We start from the raw sequence: 20,816 nt of genomic DNA, 5'->3' as shown, positions 1-20,816 counted from the left end.
AATCGATCGGTGCTCCGGGTGAGTTGTGCGTAATGCGAACCAGCTGGACGCTGTTGCAGGGCACCGCAGACTGTGTAAAAGCCTTGACACGGCATCCCTGTGACCCTTAAATGAACAGATCTATTGAAAGGTTTCCTCAGTCCTGTGTGGTCCCTGCAACTCGGCGGCTGTACTTTGACTCTTTACAGTCGCTGTAACAACCCAAAAAGGGCATTCCTTAGAATAGCACTGCTTTTGTTTTACTTGTTAGACGATGTGCTGTAAAATACCTCCTCCGTTTGTGTCCTTGCTTTAGTGCTTTCCCTCCCACAATCTCAGTGCTTATTTAAGTCCAAGTCTATAAACATCTCCTGGTTTCCTTTTTTTTTTTTTTAAAAACTCCCCGCATCTTTTCTGGGATGTGGCTACATGCTAGCGCGCGTCTTTGTGCGGCTCGCTGTCAGCGTGTATCCTTCCAACAGCTGTGTGCCCCGGGTGGTTTTTTTGCATGTGAGGCTGAGGTGCAAAGGTCAAACCCCATGTCACATTGTTCTGACCCAGTCTCCTTCTTGTGGTGGCCTGGTTACAGCTGGGATGACTGGGCGGAAAGTGTCCTAATAGCATGCTTGTGGCCAAAAGAGGGCAGGAGTGGATTTAACCCTGTATGAAATGATGGGTTTGGCTGCAACCATAACGATGGTCCTGTTCACCTAAAAAAGGGAACATCGCTGTTACTTTCTGAAACGCAACAGTCCACAGTGAGTCAGCAGAAAACTGCGGTAATGAATCAGGATTAAACGTGCGTTGCAGACGAGGTGTAAACTTAATGAAGTTGTCAGTCTGGACAATTTAAAGAGCTGTAAAATGCAACTTGAGGAGAACACAACACCCTTTTTTACAGTCGGTCTCTCTTGTTTCTCCAGCGGAACCAGCAGACCTCTTGAAGATTTTAGACTTTCACAATTTACCTGAGGGTGTTACAAGAACAACGGGATTCTGCTCACATCGGAGGTCAACACAAGGAGCCGATGTAGCTTACAGAGTATCCAAAAATGCCCAGCTCAGCGCTCCCACCAAACAGATGTATCCAGGTGAGTACCCACACCACAGATGTTGCACATTTACTTGACTTTTATCTCAGCTCCAAAGTTTTCTCACCGCCACAATTCCATCTGGACAACTTTATGCCCTCCAAACACCCCAACATTACATTCACATGTATCTGCTCCCACCTGGCCCTCTCTTATAATCTCCCCCAGGTTACTGGTTTTACTGGCTCTTAGATTTGCTAATTCTTCTCAGCTATGCTCTAACTTGGTCCAGTTCTTAAACAGATCCTGCATGCGCACATTTCTTTTTGTAACTGTAAGCCCTGCAAAGACAAACGTGGACAGTTCTGACTGTGGACTGGATATATCTATTTGTCACACGCGAGGCAAATCTGTGAGCGGAAACACGGACCAGATGCATGAGAAACACATCTTTGATAATGTAGGGGGAGCTGTGTGATGAGAAAGCAGTGTGCGTGGGAGATGGGAGGGAGGGAGGGACGTCTGGGGGTTCCTACTTCTTCTGTGCTGACGTGGCTTTGGGTTCCTGCTCCATGGCGCTCTGCTTTGCTTTCTGTCCTCTCCTCCCTCTCTGACAATCTCTCCTCGATGTCCTACCCCCTTCTCCGCCTTTATTTTCCCTCGAGTCTCACAGTCCCCCCCCATCATCCCTTTCTCCTAGCACTCCTTCACACAGTAGATTTTTACCAGCGAAAAAAAATCCAAGTGAAACCATTTCTTCTGTCGCCGAGACGACTAGTTCTTTGGTCTGTTTAGCTGAAATGTAGGAGGGAAAAATGCTGGAATGTGGTTAAAGATGAAGAAATGAGGCCAAAATAATGAGAACCCGTCCTGTGAGCAAAGCTGCCACAGAGCTTGAATTGGAAGGGAGCCTGATTCTTGCTCCGCTGAGGCTTTGCAGTGGCCTTGGTGGACCTTTGATCCATGTCATGGCTCTTCTTTTGGGCTTAAAGTCAAGCCACATGGATCTCATGGCCTGCTCTATCATGCTCTCCAATCAAACAAATGCACTTCTCTTTGAGGCTCTGTGGCTGCAGAACACTGTTTAGCTTTATATGCTATAATTATACAAGCGCTGCTTCATTTAATCCAAAAAATGTCCCACACAAACCTGGAAGAGTTCACGACTGAAAGGGCAAGTAAGGTAACAAGAGGAGATGCCTAGCTCCTGAAACACTGGTGGAGGTGGAGAAACGGCTCAGCCATTAGACTCCAGGAGGCAGTTAAACTTTTTATCCAACTTTTTGAGGCTGGTTAACTGTAAATTTGCAACCGAGTTGGGACTTTGGCCCAAAGCCTGGAGGTGAAATTTCCCTCAATTAGCAACAGGACACGCTGCCACCTTAAAGGTAAAACAATGCTACATAGAGAAAAAGAGAGGCACACAAAGTCGTTATATTCTGAACGTACAAAAATGCCACAGTAGCCATGATGGAGAAAACAGTGGCCCGCGACCCTTTAACCACAGCCCGTGATGATGTGTCGGAAAGGAGCGAGTGCAGACGTGCAATCATTGGACAAACATGTGGAAGGGATGATTCATTTGAAACTACAGAGGCCGGGAAAAACAGAAGAGTCCTTTCTTACCTTTGGAATGGGAGCGAGACGTGAAGAAATGGACCAATGGAGCCGTCTTGCTCTGTTTGTCTCTGGCACCTCGCCCGTCGGCCGTCTCATCTAATTGCTCTTTACGTGGATGTAATAATTTCAGGAGGAATATTATGTCTGAAAACATAGCCAACAAAATTCAAACGTCCCGCACTGACTGTGAGGAGCCCTACTTGCAAATTCAGCTGAAATCCGAAGCTCCTGAAGCAAAAATGGTCCTTCTGTTTGCTAAAATATGAGATATGGCAAAGGTTTGGAATGATTGTTGTTTTAGCTTGCTAAGATTTGTGTGTTTTAACACCCATTCCCATTAATACCGGGGACAAAAAAAGAACATTAGTTACGCTCGTCCAAGCTGCAACACAGATGGTGGCTCAACGGGAGGCAGATGGGTGTAGACAGAACTCATAGTAATGGAAATAGGGAGGAAAATATTGTATTTTCCATAACTGCCAACCAGTGGACAGCCGTCATTTCCAAAGTTTTGACAGTCTATGCAGCTGTAACTCAGAGGAATGAGGAACACTCAATCAAGTTTTGATCGCACAGTATCCCAGACATTCTGGGACAGAATCATTGTCTTCTTGGGACTCTGATTTTCCAGTTTTAACCCCAGACAAGCCTTTTCTGCGCCAGCCAATCCCTCAGACCTCCAGCAGATGGAGGGAAATGTGTTCTGCAGGTAAATCGAATCATCTTGAACCCTATTGAGTGTCAGCTTCTTCTTCAACATCAAGTTTCCATGAAGCAGTTCCAGGGATGGACTTGATGAAAAGCCCTCCCATATCCACTGCAATGAACCGCTTTAGTGCAAGCCCACCTTTAGCCTGATCACGTGCTCATTTTTTCAGCCCTTCCAACATGAGTTTTCATTAGAACCCCCCCAGAAGATCACTCACCCGTCCTCCTCCCTTTCCCCCCTTTTTGCACACCCACAGACAACAACTCCCGTTGTCTTCGTAGCAATTTCGCAATCTCGCTGGAATGCTGCACGTCTCGCAGAAATGGAGGGATTTGGACACCGTGTTGACTGAATGACCTCTCACAGGACACGAGGCTTTCTCTGCCATCACTCATTGCTGGTGTAATTCACCGCGCGGTGACTTTAATGGCCGCGGATGGTTCGTTAAGGAGTTTCTGTCGGATACAAACTGCAGCGCTCCTTTTAAAGAAGACTTCGTTTCACCAGCCCTGCTTGGTGCTTTGCTGAAACCACCTAATGGGGAATGAGGCATCACTCATCTGGTGACCTGAAATTCCGGGGAAACCTGAGCTGGTGTAACCCCCCCCCCCCCCCCCCCCCTTCCCCCCAGCCCCCCAACCCGCCATCACAACACACACAGGCTTTGTTAGATGAATAGGAAGGGACAATGAGACAAGCGACTGTTTTTGTTCATGTCATCCTTCCCCCAGTGTTACGATGCGTCTCGGGCAGCATACAGTATAAACCGATGCTAATGCTAACATTCCGTATGTGTGACATTTCATTTCTGTCCCTAATCTGCATCCGCTCGCTTCTGTCTAGTGTCCCTTTCACCCTTCAGCTGACCCTTGACCTCTGGCGAGCTGGTGCCGAGTCATCGTCTCTGCTGCAGACGTGGCCTATGCCAACAGGATGTAGCGACAAACTTTCCTTTCCTTTCTTTTTGTCACATCCTGTCACTTCTGTTTCATAACCTGCGCGCTGTAAAGCCTCCATCCATCCATCCATCCCCGAATTCCTCCGTGTGAGGTTTTGGAAAGGCTGCACGTCTGATCCCCTTCGATCCGGGTTCGTCTCTTCATCCCTCTTCATCCCTGCCATAAATAAGGGTATAGAAGTATCCATCAGTTGAAGTAGTGTCTCATAGGGTGCCAAGACGAATTCCTGAGAGCTCTTTGCCAAGCCATGTGCTCTCCACATGATGTGTTTTCAAGAAAAGAGGAGTCATTAAGAAAGTAGGGAGAGGAAAATGCAAATACACAGTTTGATACGTCTCTGCTTCCTTCTCTCCTGAGCCCCTCCCATTGCATTTTATCATGCCTTTTTTTTTTATTCAGGCCAACAAAGTCACTCCAGCTTAGCATTTAAACGTCTGGCTGCTATTATTCCAAAGGAGTCAGGGGCTTGATGGTGTTGTGAAACCGCAGACCCGCTTCTGTTTTCTGGTTCAAAGGCTCGGCTTTGCCAGTTCTAGAGGATCTGCGACTGGCGTCCAAGTGTTTTTTTTTTTTCTTTCCTCTTGCTCAAACAATCTAAATAGCTGGTCTCTTACAACAATTATGGTTTGGATATTCTTTTTTTGTTTGTTTTCTGAAGGGCAAAGATCAAAAAAGCTCTGCTTCAAGTGTAGTCTGACCCCCGCATTGGCAGCAGCCTTCTCAGATTGTAGGAGCAGCCGCCCTCTCTACCGAGGCCTGAGAACACCCAACTGAGGCAGTCTGTCTGGCAGATGTGTCTCCGAAAACAAAATTAAGGAAATAGCTGAGACGGCTCAGATGCCCATAGAAAAAAACAAGACTCTGAAGCTTTTAACACCAAAATGCTAACGCTAGTTCAACTTCCATATTTGCAGGGCATTTTCCCTCTTATCCCTTTAAGGTTCACTTCCACAGTCGTTTCCAATTTCCAGCCGTCTGCTGGAGCGTCTTGGTGCCTGTTAGCTCGCTCAGATGAGAGAGGAGGGGTTCCTGCTTTGACAAAGTCTCCCAGGATCACATGTTTTTGCCATTAAGTTTCTCATACTTTTGCTGTGCTGGAAAAGTTTCCGTTTCAGACTTTTGACTGTGGTGACCCACCTTTAGCTGCCAGCTGCCCCTCTTACGTTGATAAATCCCTTTGGCATGTCCTCTCAGTCTAATCCATCTCCAGCCGAGGTGGCAACAATTGAACATTTATTTCCCCTGCTGACATCCACGAGCTCTCTTCAGGAAATAACAATACGTTCACAGAATTCTTGAATCAAATGCAGTATTCTCTTCAATCTAGGGCTGATAAATGGCTATGGCTGACCGACAAATCTCACACACTTTGCTCTGTCCAACCCACCGTCCTTCTGCCAGGTGATGCCTTCCCGGAGGACTTTTCCATCTTGGCTACGGTGAAACCAAAGAAGGGTAGCCAGTCCTTCCTGCTGTCTGTCTACAATGAACAGGGCATCCAGCAGCTCGGCCTGGAAGTGGGCCGTTCTCCAGTGTTCCTGTATGAGGACCACACTGGCAGACCCAGCCCTGAGGACTATCCCCTGTTCAGAGGGGTCAACCTTGCTGACGGGAAGTACGTTTGATCACTATTTCTAAAAGAAAAAAACCCAAAAACCCACTGTATACATATATATGGACAAAATATTTGTTTAGTTTGTTTGTAATATTGGTTTGCAAGGTCCTTGAATGTATCTTCTGCTGAAGAACGGGTCAAACTGGACTCTTTCACTATAGAATGTATTTGAATTTGAAATGGAGGTCCATTATAAAAGGGGTGCATTAGCTGTGTGAGTGGCCAACCTGTAACCCAGTATGTGTGTGAATTAAGCTCACCTCCCTTTTCAGGTGGCATCGAGTGGCCATCAGTGTGCACAAACAGACCATCACCCTCATTCTGGACTGTAAAAAGAAGACCACCCAGAAACTGCTCCGAAGCCCCAGCCCTATCATTGATACAAAGGGAATTGTCGTCTTTGGAACTAGAATACTTGATGAAGAAGTCTTTGAGGTAGGTACAGTCGTGGGATTGTGGGTCCTGTTTAACCTCTGTATTTTCTAATTTGAGCTGCACACACGTTCTGCTTTGCTTTGCAACCCATCTCCAGCCAATGTCTTTCTGATCTCCTTCTGTTGCCTTTTTCTTATGCTTCCATGTTTTAGAGTTACACAGGTATGCTCTCCCTACTGAGGCCTTTCAGCTTAGGCTCACAGCAAGGCAGAGAGCCAGAACAGGCCCACAATTATGGTCTTAAAAAGCTTGTAAATATCTCCTTATTGAACATAGACTGGTGTTGGTGATGCTGTGTCCTCAATACCAAAAAACACGTTGCTTAATCTGAGTCTATTCCTTCCAACCTTACATAGCAATTTTAGGGGATATTTGAGCTGTTCCCGACATAAACATGATGTCTTGGAGCTCTCTAATCATGTAGCTGTTGCTGCTACTTCAACAGATTGGGGCTATTGTGCACTTAGCAGCCGTAAGTCAAAATATTAGTTTGTGGTTTCGTAGTTATTTTCTGAAACTTTGCACAGATTTGTTCTTTTACAACCTTTCATTACTGAAGAGAAGCCACCCTTCACCTCATTGTGGCAGCAGATGAAAGAGGAATGTCTGGCTAGCGAGGGAAAGCCTTTTTGGCATCGACACCTTGGGAGCGTTCTTTGCTGACGCCGGATGTAAGGAATGACACATTTGGTTTGGAGGCTTCCTAAAAACAAGCTTTTGTGCGGATATTTGCGGCTCTTAAACATGACCCCGGCGAGAGACCCCCACGCACACATCGACGCAAAAGGCGAGGAATAGTGTTGTCTTTGTCCTGTCGCAGTTGTGCTTATTTAAGGGGGGGATTAGCGAGTGAGGTCGAGGCCCTCAATAATAATTAGTAACAGAGGCTGACTGATGTGACAAATGCTGAGCCAGCTGACCTTTCACCGCTCTGCTGCTTGGTGAGAATAGAAAAAAAATGAAATATGACATCAGCCCCCCACTGCACTATTACTCACTTTGCAATAAAGGCCATTTATTTACTGTACTCTATGCAGTTGTTAGGCTTCATTATACATTTGTTTCCATAAGACTCATACAGCAGAGCACCATATTATATTGCATTTATGTTTGCCTCAAGGCACTGACAGGCCTTTTTATGAGGCAGCGAGTAAATGCAGATGTTTTCGCTGTATGTTTGTTTTATTCTCTCTCTGAAGGCTAATGACCACTAACTCCAGCTCGATGGCAGTATTTTATACCTCACAGTTGTAATTCTACCCTAATTTTGCCGTTGCTTTTGGCAAAGTCCCCGTGAGATCGATGCGATACAGAAGTGGTTTGAGTTCCTAACCGTGAAAACGTGGGAAAAGGCAGATATCTTTGTAGTTAAAGGCCCTCCTGCTGTGCGTCTGCCAGCTGGGGGACATGATAGGCTCCAGTGTGTGCAGAAAATGGAAAAATGTGTCCGCATAGTTTCCAAATTATGTTCTCTCTTTCCTCCTTCCTCCTTTCTTCCCGTGGCTCAGTTTAGTCTGAGTTGTGCTGACCTTTGCCAGAATGAGTTACCAACAAGCGGAGTATGACAACAGGACAAATGGAAAGATTCAGAACAAAAAGGCCAATTAATTCTGTCAATTCAAGACCAAGAAAATAGATGAAAAACATAAAAGTGACTAGAAAATCTTCACCTCTGATATTTATGATTTTGTTTCACATCTTAGGACTGACATAATAGAAGTCATTGCTAATCTTTGCCGCTATTTGATATTGGCTGCCCTCTGGTGGTACGGCTGCAGTACTCTGGGAAAAGCCCCACCTCCCTCATCTTTATTTTGGGTCAGATTTTTGCTGACATGAAAAAAATCACACGTTGCACCTGAGCTCTGCATATGTATCTTGCAGAAACATTGGAGGAACCGTGTTTATTGATAAAATAAAATATAATGAAGCTAAAATGAAGCTTTTATTCATACTCAACGGATGGATCAGGCCTTTGGATCATAATCTATGGCCAGAATCTATCTTCTGAGTTTTACACTCACTGTAAAACAGAGATAATTTAATGTCCCTTTGCTCCAGTTTTCCACAGTTTGGTATTTGAACAGCACAGACGGACAGACAGACAGACAGACCACTCTCAGAAGTAACCCACACGGGATAAGAAGTTAGCCTTGGACCAGGGAAGTGCGAGCAACCATTTGGTGACTCCTATCGCAGAACAAACAAAATTTGGCAGAGAAACATGTGGGAGCACTGAGGTTTTTTAAGCATTGAGGAGAAGCAGTGGGCCGGGACGGAGGCCAGAACTTTTGGGTCGTATTCAGGAAAGAATGAGACACTGTTCCCCTCTGATGTCAGGCTTGGAAGAGCAGCTGTACCACATGATATCATCCAGAGGTTTCCTTGGTATCCACTGATAGGGTGTCCCAGGGTGAACCAAAAAGGAGAAGGGGGTGCCCGTGCATGTGGGCCGAGTAGTGACCAGGTAGGTGTAGAGATTCACCAGAGCTTTACAGCAGTGGGCTTTATTTATGAGCTTTCCTATAATAACCACAAAAGAACTCTCCCAGGAATGTGGTTTGGTCCTCTAAAGAAATCAATTTCTTAATAAATGCAAATTTCAAATGTTTGTAATCGATTAAAGATAAAGTCACAAACATGTAAACAAAACGAAAACAACAAATTAGAAATTTTCTAACTAATGCTAAAAGCTACAGTACATATGGAAAAATGGTTCTCCTCTAATTAGACTGGACAGTATGCTGAACTGTATTTGGCACTTTGAATGACAGAAAAAAGATTTAACTGGTAAAAGTTGGAGGCAATATAACATGGCGAGCGTCAATACATTAGTGTCAGAGATAATTTATGAGCCTCTGCAGATTAAGAACAAAAGCAGCAATCGTGCATTTTTCATGGAGGCCTGTGATGGATTCAAGATGCTTTCTGACACATCTGAATGGCTGAAGCGTTCCAGATGTATATTTAAAACATCAGTCATGAGTAAATACTTTAACTCGAGCGCTCACTGTTGCAAACTTGACTTAAAATCTGGACTACAATAAAGGTGATGTACCTTTCTTCAATCAAGTAACAAATCAAATCCTATCAAAGTCAGCAGTATGATTGGGTATGAAGTACATGTTTCGCTGCTGAGCCATGTAAAATCCAGGTTGAAGAATGAGACATCAGTGTGAGGAACCCCACGGAAGATGATGTTTCCACCGTGGATAATTAGGAGAATTTCTCTAACGAAGGTCAGGTGTTTGTATTCTACTCCCTTATTACCCCCGTTATCCCCTGACCGTGTCAGCAGAACGTGAAGTGTGCCCTCAGCACTTTTTATGTAGATTTCAGCGAATGTCCAAAGCAAACATGCTGGATCTACGTGTGTTAGGTGAGGCCAGCGGCTTCAGTTTCCACTACCCGGAGTGAACGGGAAATGGGAGTAGGGCTGATCGTAGTCCTTTGAGACTCGGAATTATAATCTTAAGGGCTGCCGATGGCTGGCGAGGCATGGGGGGTGGCGCTGAGGCCTCTGGCAGGATGCAAAAACAGGACAATAGCGAAGAGGTGAGGGAATGGTGAAGGTGCTGTCTGGTGAGTGTTGCGGCAGACGCGACTATTGGACTTGGCAGCTGTTGTGAGTGTTGGGATTCATGCAGTCTGGAGGGGAAAAGGAGCTTGCGGGGGAAGGCATAGCCCACGTCTGGTGAAGGTTTCACTCTGTAAATTATTTGGAGCGGTGCTTTGTAAATGTCCGATGTCTGTAAACACGAGGTAAACAATGTTCGCCTGGTATCTTTCTGTTACGGCGCACATTTTCCCGTATGCTGATTTATGGTCTGTGTGCGAAGGCCTGACCGCTGCAATGTGTTGTTTGGCTTCTGTGGTCAGGCTGGCGTGTACCCAGACTGTGGGACTGTCAGTTTGCCGGTGGTGGCTGGCAGCGAGACTCAAGGCCTGGGCCGGAGCTCAGGGCTCGCTGCACACACATGGAGTGAAGCTCCATGCCTTTAAAATGCAGCCAGAGCTCAGACCTCACAGAGCTTTATTTCACTCTGTGCGGCTCCCCCACTCATTTTTTGTGAATATGATTTAAGCCCAGTTAAGTACCGAAAAGCTAGCATGCAAGCTCTCCTCGTGTGATAACCAGAGTCGGTCGTCCCTGTGGGTACAAAGACATAATGAGGACTGGTTCTTTGTCTTTGTTCCTTTAAAGACGGAAAGTGCAAACTCCAGTGGAACCTGAGCCTAAACCCTCGAAAGTCTAGGATAAAAATAAATATTTTCCCGAGTTCTCTCGAGCGTTCGCTTAAACTGTATGGGCAGGAAGGTCAGGGAGCACGTCTGCAGGCGTTGTACAGCTGATGTTCAGGTGAACTGCTTCCACACTGGGGGATTGTGGGTCAGGTACAGCTGGAGTCACGTTTGGCTTCCTGCTCATTAGAGCCCTCTTCTGCCCCCACCTGGACACAACCAAAACTCCCACCAGAGACAAACGTGCAGGAGCCAAACAGGGCGAGGTTTGTCAAGGAGAAAGGCCCAAAACTGTCGGGGTTATAAATAATAATCAGGGAAAACACAAAGCAAAGAAAACTGAACCTTAAGGATTATTCGGGATTTGCTTGTCGGCCCTGATCCATCACGGATCGCGTGATGTGACCTGCTCACAGCACGGAGGATCGTCGGCCAGGAGGAGTCACGGTACGACTGAGTGACGAGGATGCTGTGAGCATCAAGCCACTGTCGTCTAATGCTTCTTTCTGTAGCACCTCTGCTCTGCTGCAGGAGCCTGAATGTCTCTCGCTCCCTCCCAAAAAGCCAAAAATGATGGTGTGTCCTTCAGTGGCTCCAGCAGGGGTTGGACCGGGATCACTGTTTCTCTATATGTTTGGCCTTTAATCAAACATTTCTGCATGATTTTTTGGTCACACGTCCACTTTTTGTGCGCTTTATTTTTCGGCATCGGGTCGAAGAATATGGAATAAAGTTTTTGTTGTTTCGCAGAGCTTGCATAACCAGTCTTATATAAGGTTTGGCAGCAGAATCTGTGAAGAACTGGGTGTTGAAAGGAAGAGCTCTTGCTCCGAAGACCAAGTTAAATCAGATTCTGCTGTATCACATTAGACTCGGGCTAATTTCACAGTTATTATTATTCATTCCTGATCCTAATTTTACTTTCATAAAATGTTAATAGATCAAAGATGCTAATGTACACTATGGTATACAGTTATTGGACGAAATGAACTCACTTTTCTCTGCAAAAGAAATGAATTAAATCAGAAAAACAGACTGTTTTAGCGGAGGTTTGAAGTTCCTGTCATCCCATTGGCTGTCAGCTCTTTTTGCTATGGACCTCAACGCCCGTCCGGTTGTTTCTGCACTGGGAGGATGTTGTGATTAACCCATGAGTTTATGATTACTGTCTCAATTAGGTTTGACCCACTTGGAGCGCACTAACAACTGTCCTGGGGTGATGGACACCTGAACGGGGGAGGGGGGGCGAAACTGGTGTGTTACGGATCCAAGCTTTGGTTCCTGCATCTGGGCTCTGGTTTAATGTCTTTGGGGAAGGAACTGGGATTTGTTTTGATCATTTAAGACAAGGACGCAGCAGGAAACGTCCTCACTGGGTTTGGCTTTGCAAGGTTATTAAAAGATCCAAATCAGGGATGTGCAGTATGTTTCACTGCTGTCTGTTACTGGGTCGCACAGGAACGCACCAGTGAGTTTTCTTTATTCTTAACATTCTCCTTTGGTTTATTAGTTTTCTCAACTCATAATTCTAATACTTGTCTTTTTGGACCACATTTGTTTAATGTGGAATGACATCAATGGGTTTGCAAGTGTGATGAGGGCAGGTTTGAATAGATAAAATGCAGCTGTTTGAGCCACATGTATTCTATTCGGAAACATGTGGCACACACACACACCCACACGCACACCCGGCTCCCCATGTAGCCTGGGGATCCTTCTGAGCCTTTTCCTCTTTGCTCTCCTGCTCTTTCTGACGGTCTCATCCATTTGTTCTTACTAAAAGAACTTCAGCTCCTTGCCACCCTCCTTCTCACCTCGGCGCGCTCCACATGAACACACACAGCCTTGAGTCACGTCCCTCAACATCAGCCACCTGTAGCGGCACGTCTGCTCATGCCGCGCACGTCGGGCGAAACCGCTCCGTTCAGAGCCGGAGCGGCGCAAAATGTTTGAGTTTGCCAAAGCTGCGCCCTGTGAGCATTTGCGTGCACTCCGTGAACTAATTAGCCCCGTGTCAGTTTGGTTCTCGGCCGCACAGGTTTTGTTTGACACTGTTCTTCATCATCTTCTACCCTGAGAGTCCCTGGGCCTGACCTACTTTCTGCTGCGCATGTGGCCGCAGATGTTCCTGCTCTGTCTCTATTTGTTGAAATAGTTTAATCCCCCCACAGAGAACACAGGCCTGGCATCCTTGCATCTGTTGATGGTTTGCCTGTTTATTATTCGCCCTGTGTAACCCACTTCCTATTTTTTCCCGTGTTTCCAGGGAGACATCCAGCAGCTGATGATTGTAGCAGACCATCGTGCTGCCTATGACTACTGTGAGCACTACAGCCCCGATTGTGACGTGCCAGCACCGGAGCAGCCTCAGAACCAAGATCCCAACACTGATGAATATGTAAGTATCATAATTTCCCTGCTGACGGTAAAAACTTTATTAAGGATTGCCCCCCCCTTCCTGTAAAATGCATGTACGCTCCATCTGTTTGCTACTTTAGTGAGTGCTGGAAAAGCAATTTGTCTTCCATCGGTAACAAGTTGCAACAGGGAAATATGGTTGCAGATTCCTAGAAGAAGAAATTCCTACCTTGTATTTCTGATGGATTGCCAAACGGTTGCACATACATCAGCCAGAGCCAGCAGCAAGACAGTGGCTCATATTTTAGACAAACAAACAAACAAACAATCGATGTTTTGAATAATTGCTGATTTCGTGGGTTTTCATCTCATTTAGAACACCGAGGAGGACAGCTACTACTATGAATACCCTTACTATGAAGATGTGGATGACAAGCCATTACTGTCACAGCCAAACGCTGACAGAACGTCCAAGAAAGAGGTGCTCCAACGCTCTGACTCCGCTTTGATGGCAGCTTGTCAGCTGCAGCCATTAACAGTAGCTTTCATGCTTTACAGGAGACACGTGTAGACGTTTCCGGCAAAGTGACCTCCATCTCTACTGGATCGACTGGAACCAGCTCTTCGTCAAGCTCTTCGAGCACTGCCACCGGGGACGATGCCAGCCCTTACGATAACTACGACAGCTACGGCAACTACGAAACCTACTATGACGAGACCACGTCGTTGCCCGACAGGGACACGTCCGAGCGTGTCACCATCAGCACCGACGCCGGTGCCGAGCTGGACCTGGGAGTAGGGGGAAAGACTGAACTGGAAGCTGGGACCGGAACGCGCATTAGCACCAGCGGGGTCGGCACATCGATTACCATCAACAAGACAAAGCTAGTAAGTGAAACGGTGGCGTCCTCATCCTCACCTGCGTAGCCTAGAGAAGAAGGCCCTGCCTAGTTCAGGCCAGAACTTCTTAGTGGGCTTTTTTGTACCTGACTGTCCAACAATCTAGCCAAAAAGCTTGAATTGTTTTCTCTATAGGCCGGAAGCTCCTACGACAGCTACGATGATGGATACGAGTATGGCGTGGACAGCCATTACACCACGGGAGGAGGTGGCGGCAGCAGTACCATTCACATCAGCGGTGGAGTTGATGGTGGCAGCAGCAGCAGCAGCTCGGTGATCATCGGCGCAGGAGCCGACGGCGGCGGCAGCAGCAGCAGCTCCGTCCTCATTGGTGGTGGCGGCGGCAGCAGCAGCAGCTCCGTCCTCGTTGGCGGTGGCGGCGGCAGCAGCAGCAGCTCCGTCCTCGTTGGCGGTGGCGGCGGCAGCAGCAGCAGCTCCGTCCACATCAGCGGTGGGGTCGACGGCGATGCTAGCAGCAGCACAGTTATCATTGGCGGCGGTGGTGGCAGCAGTAGCACCTCCACCACGACAATTGAAAGGTCCGTGTCGGTGGGCGGCGGTTCCGTCGCCGTGGGAGGATCTGCCACTGCTGGAGGAGGATCTGCCAGCGCAGGTGCCGGAGCAGGAGGGTCCGTCGCCACCGGCACGGGCACGGACATGGAAGTCGACAGCTACTACGACGTGGACATCAGCAACTACGACAATTATGATATCTACGACGAGAAAGACCTCGATTATGATGGAAAGAAGGACGGAAACGTGCTGCCTGCTATCACTGACGAGGATCTGCGACAGGTGAGAGATGAGGAGGGCGTGCGTGACAAGGACGAGGAGGGAGGTGGACAAAAACTGATGACTTTTTTTCTTTTTGGGTACGTTTTTGTGTCTAGGTCGACGGTGCTCGAGGCGAGAAGGGACAGAAGGGAGAGCCTGCTGTTATTGAGCCTGTGAGTGCCGCAACCCAGACAACACATTTGAGCAGGATGCGTGCGCTTGTGTGGACACGTGACCCAAACACATTACCTCACGTGAATTCCCAACACCCTGAGTAAGGCCCACCGGGCCTTTCGCCGCACATCTTTGGGCAGGTCACGTGGGTTTGCAGCATAAACATTTGGAAAACAGCCACACTGGGAATGTGATTAGTCTGTAAACAAAGTGGCTCCGGCCTATAAACACTATGGAACATGTAGGGAGGGATGGAATAAAGTGGGACGAAAGGAAGTATTAAACATTTACTGCCTCTTCCAGGCCCGATTTAGACACATTTACATTCTATAAACGCGATTGTCTTCAGTCTTGTGTTTGCAACGGTACGTCAGACGGGGGATTTATATCTGTGGCGTAGGCGCAGCTGGTTAGCTTCAAACAAACGTTTGAACTCCGTTAAGTATCAAGTCCTGTTTATATGTGAGCCTCAACATCTTTCCATGTGTGTCGGCGTTTAAAGGCTGCGCAATACAGGAGCCAAGGGACACCTGAAAGGTGCAATCCTGTAAAAAGGGATAAATATTCACTTTGGGGATATTTCTGTTTCTTTTGTGGAGTTGTATTCACACAGTTACATATATTCACACATGGCCATTTTAGCTTTACCGCCACACCCTTCTGTCTGTTCTGGGATGAAGGTGTAGCCACCAGCATCAGTAAAATGAACTATCGGTTCATTAACAGCGTTTCATTGAGTTCAGAACACCTGAGGGGGCCGTTACTCACTTCAGCCATTCACCCTCGCCAGCGCCGCGAGAATGACAGGCAGGAATGTGCATTAATTCATCAGAGAGCTCGCGGTGGAAAGTCAAGCGGCAGGTGTGTTGGGACACGCAGGGCTGTGAGCTGGACGTGCTTCCGTGTGAGCTGCGCAAGGTCGTGGGCAGACGTGCACATCGTGCCGGTGTCATCTCTTTGTATCTGTGTGTTTTCAGGGAATGCTGATGGAGGGGCCCCCTGGGCCTGAAGGGCCAACAGTAAGTTCAGCTGTTTCTCATTCAATTCTCAACTCTTAATGAATTTATTTCTCCTGCCCCTCTTGCTCAGTGGTAGAATTCTTTATGAAAGATCCCCCCCCCTGTGTTTCAACCACATCCTGTAAAATGTAACTTTGAGGTTTTTGCTGTGAAAATCCCAGGCTGCCAGATTTCTGCTACAAATCAAGTTGTTCTCAGGAAATGATATTGATGGACGCTAAAAGAACAAATTATATTTATACTGTGGAAACGTTTTAGCTGCTCTTATCCCCCCCCCTCCCGGAACTGCATCCCCCCTGCACATAAAGGCTGAGAGTGAAGCCATTCAAGCGTTGTGCTGCGGACAAATATAAAGTGCCTCTCGGATGATTTACAGCCCAACACGCTGTCCCATATTGCCTCATGCATTCCTTTCCCCCATGTGTGACCACTTTGCAAGAGAACAGAGAGAACTCTGCCCAGCATATATGACTGTGTCTTTGTATTGTGTTATTTATGTACAACGTGTGTAAAGAGAGAGGTCTTGTTTGAAATAGGGTCTCCCTGGACCCCCAGGTTCATCCGGTCCACCAGGCACCCCTGGAGATACTGGAGAGAGGGTGAGCACCAGCTCTCGATATCAGACATCAGGATCAAAAAACACCCAAATCTTATTTCGTCCCGTGAGAATAAACTCATGTTTATTTTTTGTTTTTTATTCTAAGGGTCCTCCCGGTCGCCCTGGTCTTCCTGGTGCTGATGGTCTGCCAGGACCCCCTGGAACTGTCCTGATGCTGCCTGTAAGTTGAGATGATCTATCTATCTGTCTGTCTGTCTGTCTGTCTGTCGTGCATCAGTTCAGGAAGCACTTTAGCTTTGGAGCCATCAGCGGCGGCTACACCGCCGTGCTAACAACTTCCGACGCGCCCTGGCGTCTTTCCTTTCGTTTCCTCCCCACTGAAAAAAATGTCCGGAGCCGCTTCTATTGCATCTAATTGTTTGCACAGATGTGAAACTTGTGGTCAGCAGAGCCGTCTGGCCGAACCATGTGGCAGAGGGAACTGGTGTTGTTCTGCTGTGTCCGTTGGTATGGCCTGAAACCTGATCCGTGTTTTTGCAGTCTTTATGAGACATGCATTGTTGTTCCAGCTCTCTCTCATTAGAGGGGTTTTGCAACATGGGAAAACCTTAACACTTGCTTATGCCCTTCTGTTGAGACCCCAAATGGTGCTTTCCTCTTAAAACACCAGTGTGGCTGAACATTTTGTCCAAGATCTGATGATGCAGAAGAACGTCGATGCAGGAACCATAAGCAAGAAAATATTATTATAAATAATTAAATAGACTCTTATCAAGCAATTGCTGGAATTAGTATTTAATCAGCCACGTTAGATACATAGTCAAAAGAAAGTGGAATTTACTCAGTTGTAAAAGTCTGTGTTTTGGACAATTTTACTTCCTGTTGGGTGAGTTGCAGTGAAGTGACTCAGGCTTGAATCTAATGTTTTACTTCTCTTGGGGGGAAGGGGGGCAGGTATATTTATTTTGGGATTGAATTCATTTTCTGTTGTGTTGTGCATTTATAAAGTGTCAGTCATTGTGCCATGTGACACAAACAGTCCGAACGGGCGTGTGTTGCGAAACACTTACAGTCGCCCCGTGCTGCAATACCAGACTATGGCCGCCAGATGTCAGTAGAATTCGGAGCTCATGGCCTTTTGAGGAATGGCTTTGGTGTTGTCCCTGATGGAAAATACAGTAACGAGATATTTTAAAGAAAATATTGTATTCGGAAGGCTTTTGATTACATCATTAGCTAAAATAATTTAGACTTCTTATGTCATTTGCTCCACAGTTCAGAATGAGCGCTGGAGGAGAGTCCGGGCAGAAGGGACCTGCTGTATCGGCACAGGAGGCCCAGATGCAGGCGATCATGCAGCAGGCCAGGGTACCCTTGCTTCTCCTGTCGAAATATCTTGTTGCTATTCATTTTCCCTGCTTTCACACACACACCTGTACATTTTAAATGTTCGTTGGTCACAATGCTGATCCTCTGCTTCAGCTTGCCATGCGTGGCCCCTCAGGTCCAATGGGTTTGACAGGCAGACCCGGTCCTCTGGTGCGTATATATATATTCACCTTCGCCACCTTGTTTCCATGCTGTGCTTAAAGATTGTTTCTCATGTTTTGTTCCTGTCCTCAGGGTCCTCCTGGTGTACCAGGACTGAAGGGAGAGAGCGGAGAGGCGGGTCCTCAGGTGCGACATTCATTAACAAAAGTCAAAATGGACAAACTTTATGAACTTCCATTGGATTTTGTTCTGCTGCGGCAGAGAATAATGCTTATCATTTCAGTATGATCATCCCCAAAGGGAAGTTTAAAGTAACACCCCTGAGTTTAATACCAAGTCCAATTTGTTTTAGGGACCACGCGGTCCTCTGGGATCCCCTGGCCCCACTGGAAAGCCTGGCAGAAGAGTAAGTGTGATGCAAAATGAGATGTTTTACACCTGCTTGAATGCTACTCACACCTTCTTTAACTAATATTTTCACAGGGTCGTCCTGGATCCGATGGTGCCAGAGGCATGCCAGGACAGGCTGGACCTAAGGTATCTTGCCTGGCACATCCTAGTGCTCTACAATTCCCCTTTATTCATAATAAATGCGTATTTTTGAAGCGTGTACCAAAGCTATTCTCCCCCTCCCCCACAGGGAGACAGAGGCTTTGATGGTCTGTCGGGACTTCCCGGTGAAAAAGGAAACAGAGTGAGTCACCTTGTGGCACGACGGAAAGTGTGCACGTGTTTGTTTTGATGCGTCCTCCGGCTAAAGTTCCATGTTTTGCTGTTGTAGGGTGAATCTGGACCCTCCGGACCCCCTGGTGCTACTGGAGAGGATGGAGAGAGGGTAAAGCAGAAGCATTTTGACTCTATGCAGCGTCATTCTGCCATGCTGAGTGACACAAGCAAATCTTTTACCAGCACCAGAACTATCCCTTTCCTCTCCCCTTTTCTCCGGGTGTGTTTGGATCCGTGCACACCTCTGTCCTCTTCTAATCTACCTCAGCTTTTCTGATTACCAGCAGCTGATGCAATCTGATCTCGCCTACCTCGGTTTTCCTTCATATCTCCATACTCATGCACGCACACACACGCGCACGCACCGTGCTGCACATATTAGCCTTTCTTCCATTATCATTCATCATCGCCTCCTCGGTCTGACCCGCTCCCGCTTTTTCCTCCCAGGGAGACGATGGAGAGATCGGACCCAGGGGACTTCCTGGTGAACCAGTGAGTAATCTCATGTATTATCATTCAGTCTCGTGCGAGCGCGCACCTGTGGCGATATTGTGTCAGCGAGGAGCGATATAGTCGGAAATATCATATATCATCTCTGGTTTATATTGAGGTATGCTGACGTTTCGTGTTATTGAGACAAAAGACGTACACGAGTCAGGCATTAGCTCACAGCTAATATCATCTGATGGAAGATGGATGATGGAAATTAGGCAGCTTGTGTCACGTTTTGTTATAATATCATCCAACTCGAGATTGAGTCATTTCTTCAAAGTGGAGGACTTTTATATTGTTGTAGCGTATTTTGGCCACTAGGGGGTGCTGCGTCGACTTGGCTGCTCACGTGAATGACGCTATGTGTTGTTATGTATCGGAAGATACAAGAGAAACTGGCGGATTTCAGAGAATTGTTTAATAGATGTCACAAGATGACGCGTAACAATGTCTTCCTAATCCCTAAAGTTGCATCACGACTGTATATCGACGGTTCTTTCAAATCTGCGATATCTCAGCCACATTCACCTGTTGTTTCCAGGGGCCCCGTGGTTTGCTGGGACCAAAAGGACCTCAGGGACCTCCAGGACCCCCTGTGAGTCCCCTTCCTGTTTTTCCTCTTCCACATGTCACAAAATGCAGATCCAATGTTTTCCCGTCTCCTCGCCGGCCTCTTGTTGTGTTTGTGCTTAATTTTGTGTTCACCTTTTGTCTTTAGGGAGTTATTGGAACAGACGGCCCCTCAGGACCCAAAGGAAGCATCGTAAGTGAACCGCTGAAGTTGCGAGTGTGTTCACAGTCCTTCGAGAGAAAACACACACACCCAAAAAAACCTCCAATCACTGCTGCCACAAGTCTAAACGTCTAATATTACCGTTAAATTGACGCCATCCTAAGACTATCAGAGGACAGCTAATGAGTAATACATCGACTACTTTTGGCTCCTCGCCACTGCCAGTCATTTCATTCCAGGACATTGATGGTGGCTAGCTGGCTAGAATGAGAGGGTACCTGGCTGGAGCAGCTCGTAGCAGGAGGTCCAGACCCCTGGACTCCAGCTACATAACTGATGGCCCGCTGCTTTCATTAGGAAATTGGAAAATCCAAATGCAGAGGATGTATGTGTCTGGACAAAAAGGATAATATAGTAGTGATAGAACATTGGCTGGACCTCAGGCTCCTTTTTCTTCTGTCTGTTTAGAACATTATTTCACTTTAATGGAGCCACGAGTCACCGTTTATTTACACTGAGCATTTTAATCGAGTAAATTAGATGAACGCATTCTGAGATTTATGAAAATGCTGCACTTTCAGGGACCTCAAGGTGAGCCAGGACCTCCTGGACAGCAAGGAAACCCAGGCGCTCAGGTCAGCACTGAACACCTCATCCGACATTCCATTTTTCCTCTCATGTGTTGTGCAGCGATGAACACCCCCCCCCCCTCCCATTCTATCTGCAGGGGCTTCCTGGCCCTCAAGGAGCAATTGGACTTCCAGGAGATAAGGTAGGATAGCACCTAATCTACAGTACGGACGCGACGGGTATGACATATTGAGAAACATGCCCTTGTTTATGCAGGACAAACTGCCAGCATGGTGAAGAAATAAATAAATTCAATAAACCATGAAGTACAAAAGGAAGCTGCCTCATTCAGCTGCATGAACCGAAAGCCACGTTTCTCCCTCACGTTCATCTCGCGATCATGCAAATTCGCTCACATTCCCCACGCGGG

At 47.0% G+C, this 20,816-nt stretch overlaps 1 protein-coding gene across 3 annotated transcripts in view; it reads left to right on the top strand.

The window, feature by feature from the left end:
- Window positions 1-20,816, top strand: part of col5a1 (procollagen, type V, alpha 1) — a 50,300-nt gene that overhangs the window by 9,843 nt on the left and 19,641 nt on the right. For all 3 annotated transcript variants that reach the window (XM_057018526.1, XM_057018525.1, XM_057018527.1), the window contains exons 2-24: window positions 903-1,070; window positions 5,700-5,913; window positions 6,186-6,348; window positions 12,857-12,988; window positions 13,325-13,429; window positions 13,507-13,836; window positions 13,984-14,643; window positions 14,739-14,795; window positions 15,774-15,815; window positions 16,352-16,414; window positions 16,520-16,594; window positions 17,650-17,742; window positions 17,857-17,913; window positions 17,998-18,051; window positions 18,218-18,271; window positions 18,349-18,402; window positions 18,506-18,559; window positions 18,647-18,700; window positions 19,039-19,083; window positions 19,625-19,678; window positions 19,802-19,846; window positions 20,398-20,451; window positions 20,544-20,588. In XM_057018526.1, the coding sequence (XP_056874506.1) occupies window positions 903-1,070; window positions 5,700-5,913; window positions 6,186-6,348; window positions 12,857-12,988; window positions 13,325-13,429; window positions 13,507-13,836; window positions 13,984-14,643; window positions 14,739-14,795; window positions 15,774-15,815; window positions 16,352-16,414; window positions 16,520-16,594; window positions 17,650-17,742; window positions 17,857-17,913; window positions 17,998-18,051; window positions 18,218-18,271; window positions 18,349-18,402; window positions 18,506-18,559; window positions 18,647-18,700; window positions 19,039-19,083; window positions 19,625-19,678; window positions 19,802-19,846; window positions 20,398-20,451; window positions 20,544-20,588 (2,672 nt within the window). The remainder of the gene's footprint in view (window positions 1-902; window positions 1,071-5,699; window positions 5,914-6,185; window positions 6,349-12,856; window positions 12,989-13,324; window positions 13,430-13,506; window positions 13,837-13,983; window positions 14,644-14,738; window positions 14,796-15,773; window positions 15,816-16,351; window positions 16,415-16,519; window positions 16,595-17,649; window positions 17,743-17,856; window positions 17,914-17,997; window positions 18,052-18,217; window positions 18,272-18,348; window positions 18,403-18,505; window positions 18,560-18,646; window positions 18,701-19,038; window positions 19,084-19,624; window positions 19,679-19,801; window positions 19,847-20,397; window positions 20,452-20,543; window positions 20,589-20,816) is intronic.

The sequence above is a fragment of the Takifugu flavidus genome, chromosome 20, assembly GCF_003711565.1.
Source record: "Takifugu flavidus isolate HTHZ2018 chromosome 20, ASM371156v2, whole genome shotgun sequence".
Lineage (NCBI taxonomy): Eukaryota > Metazoa > Chordata > Actinopteri > Tetraodontiformes > Tetraodontidae > Takifugu > Takifugu flavidus.
The sequence above is the reverse complement of the archived record's forward strand: the minus strand, read 5'-3'. Positions and strand labels throughout refer to the sequence as shown.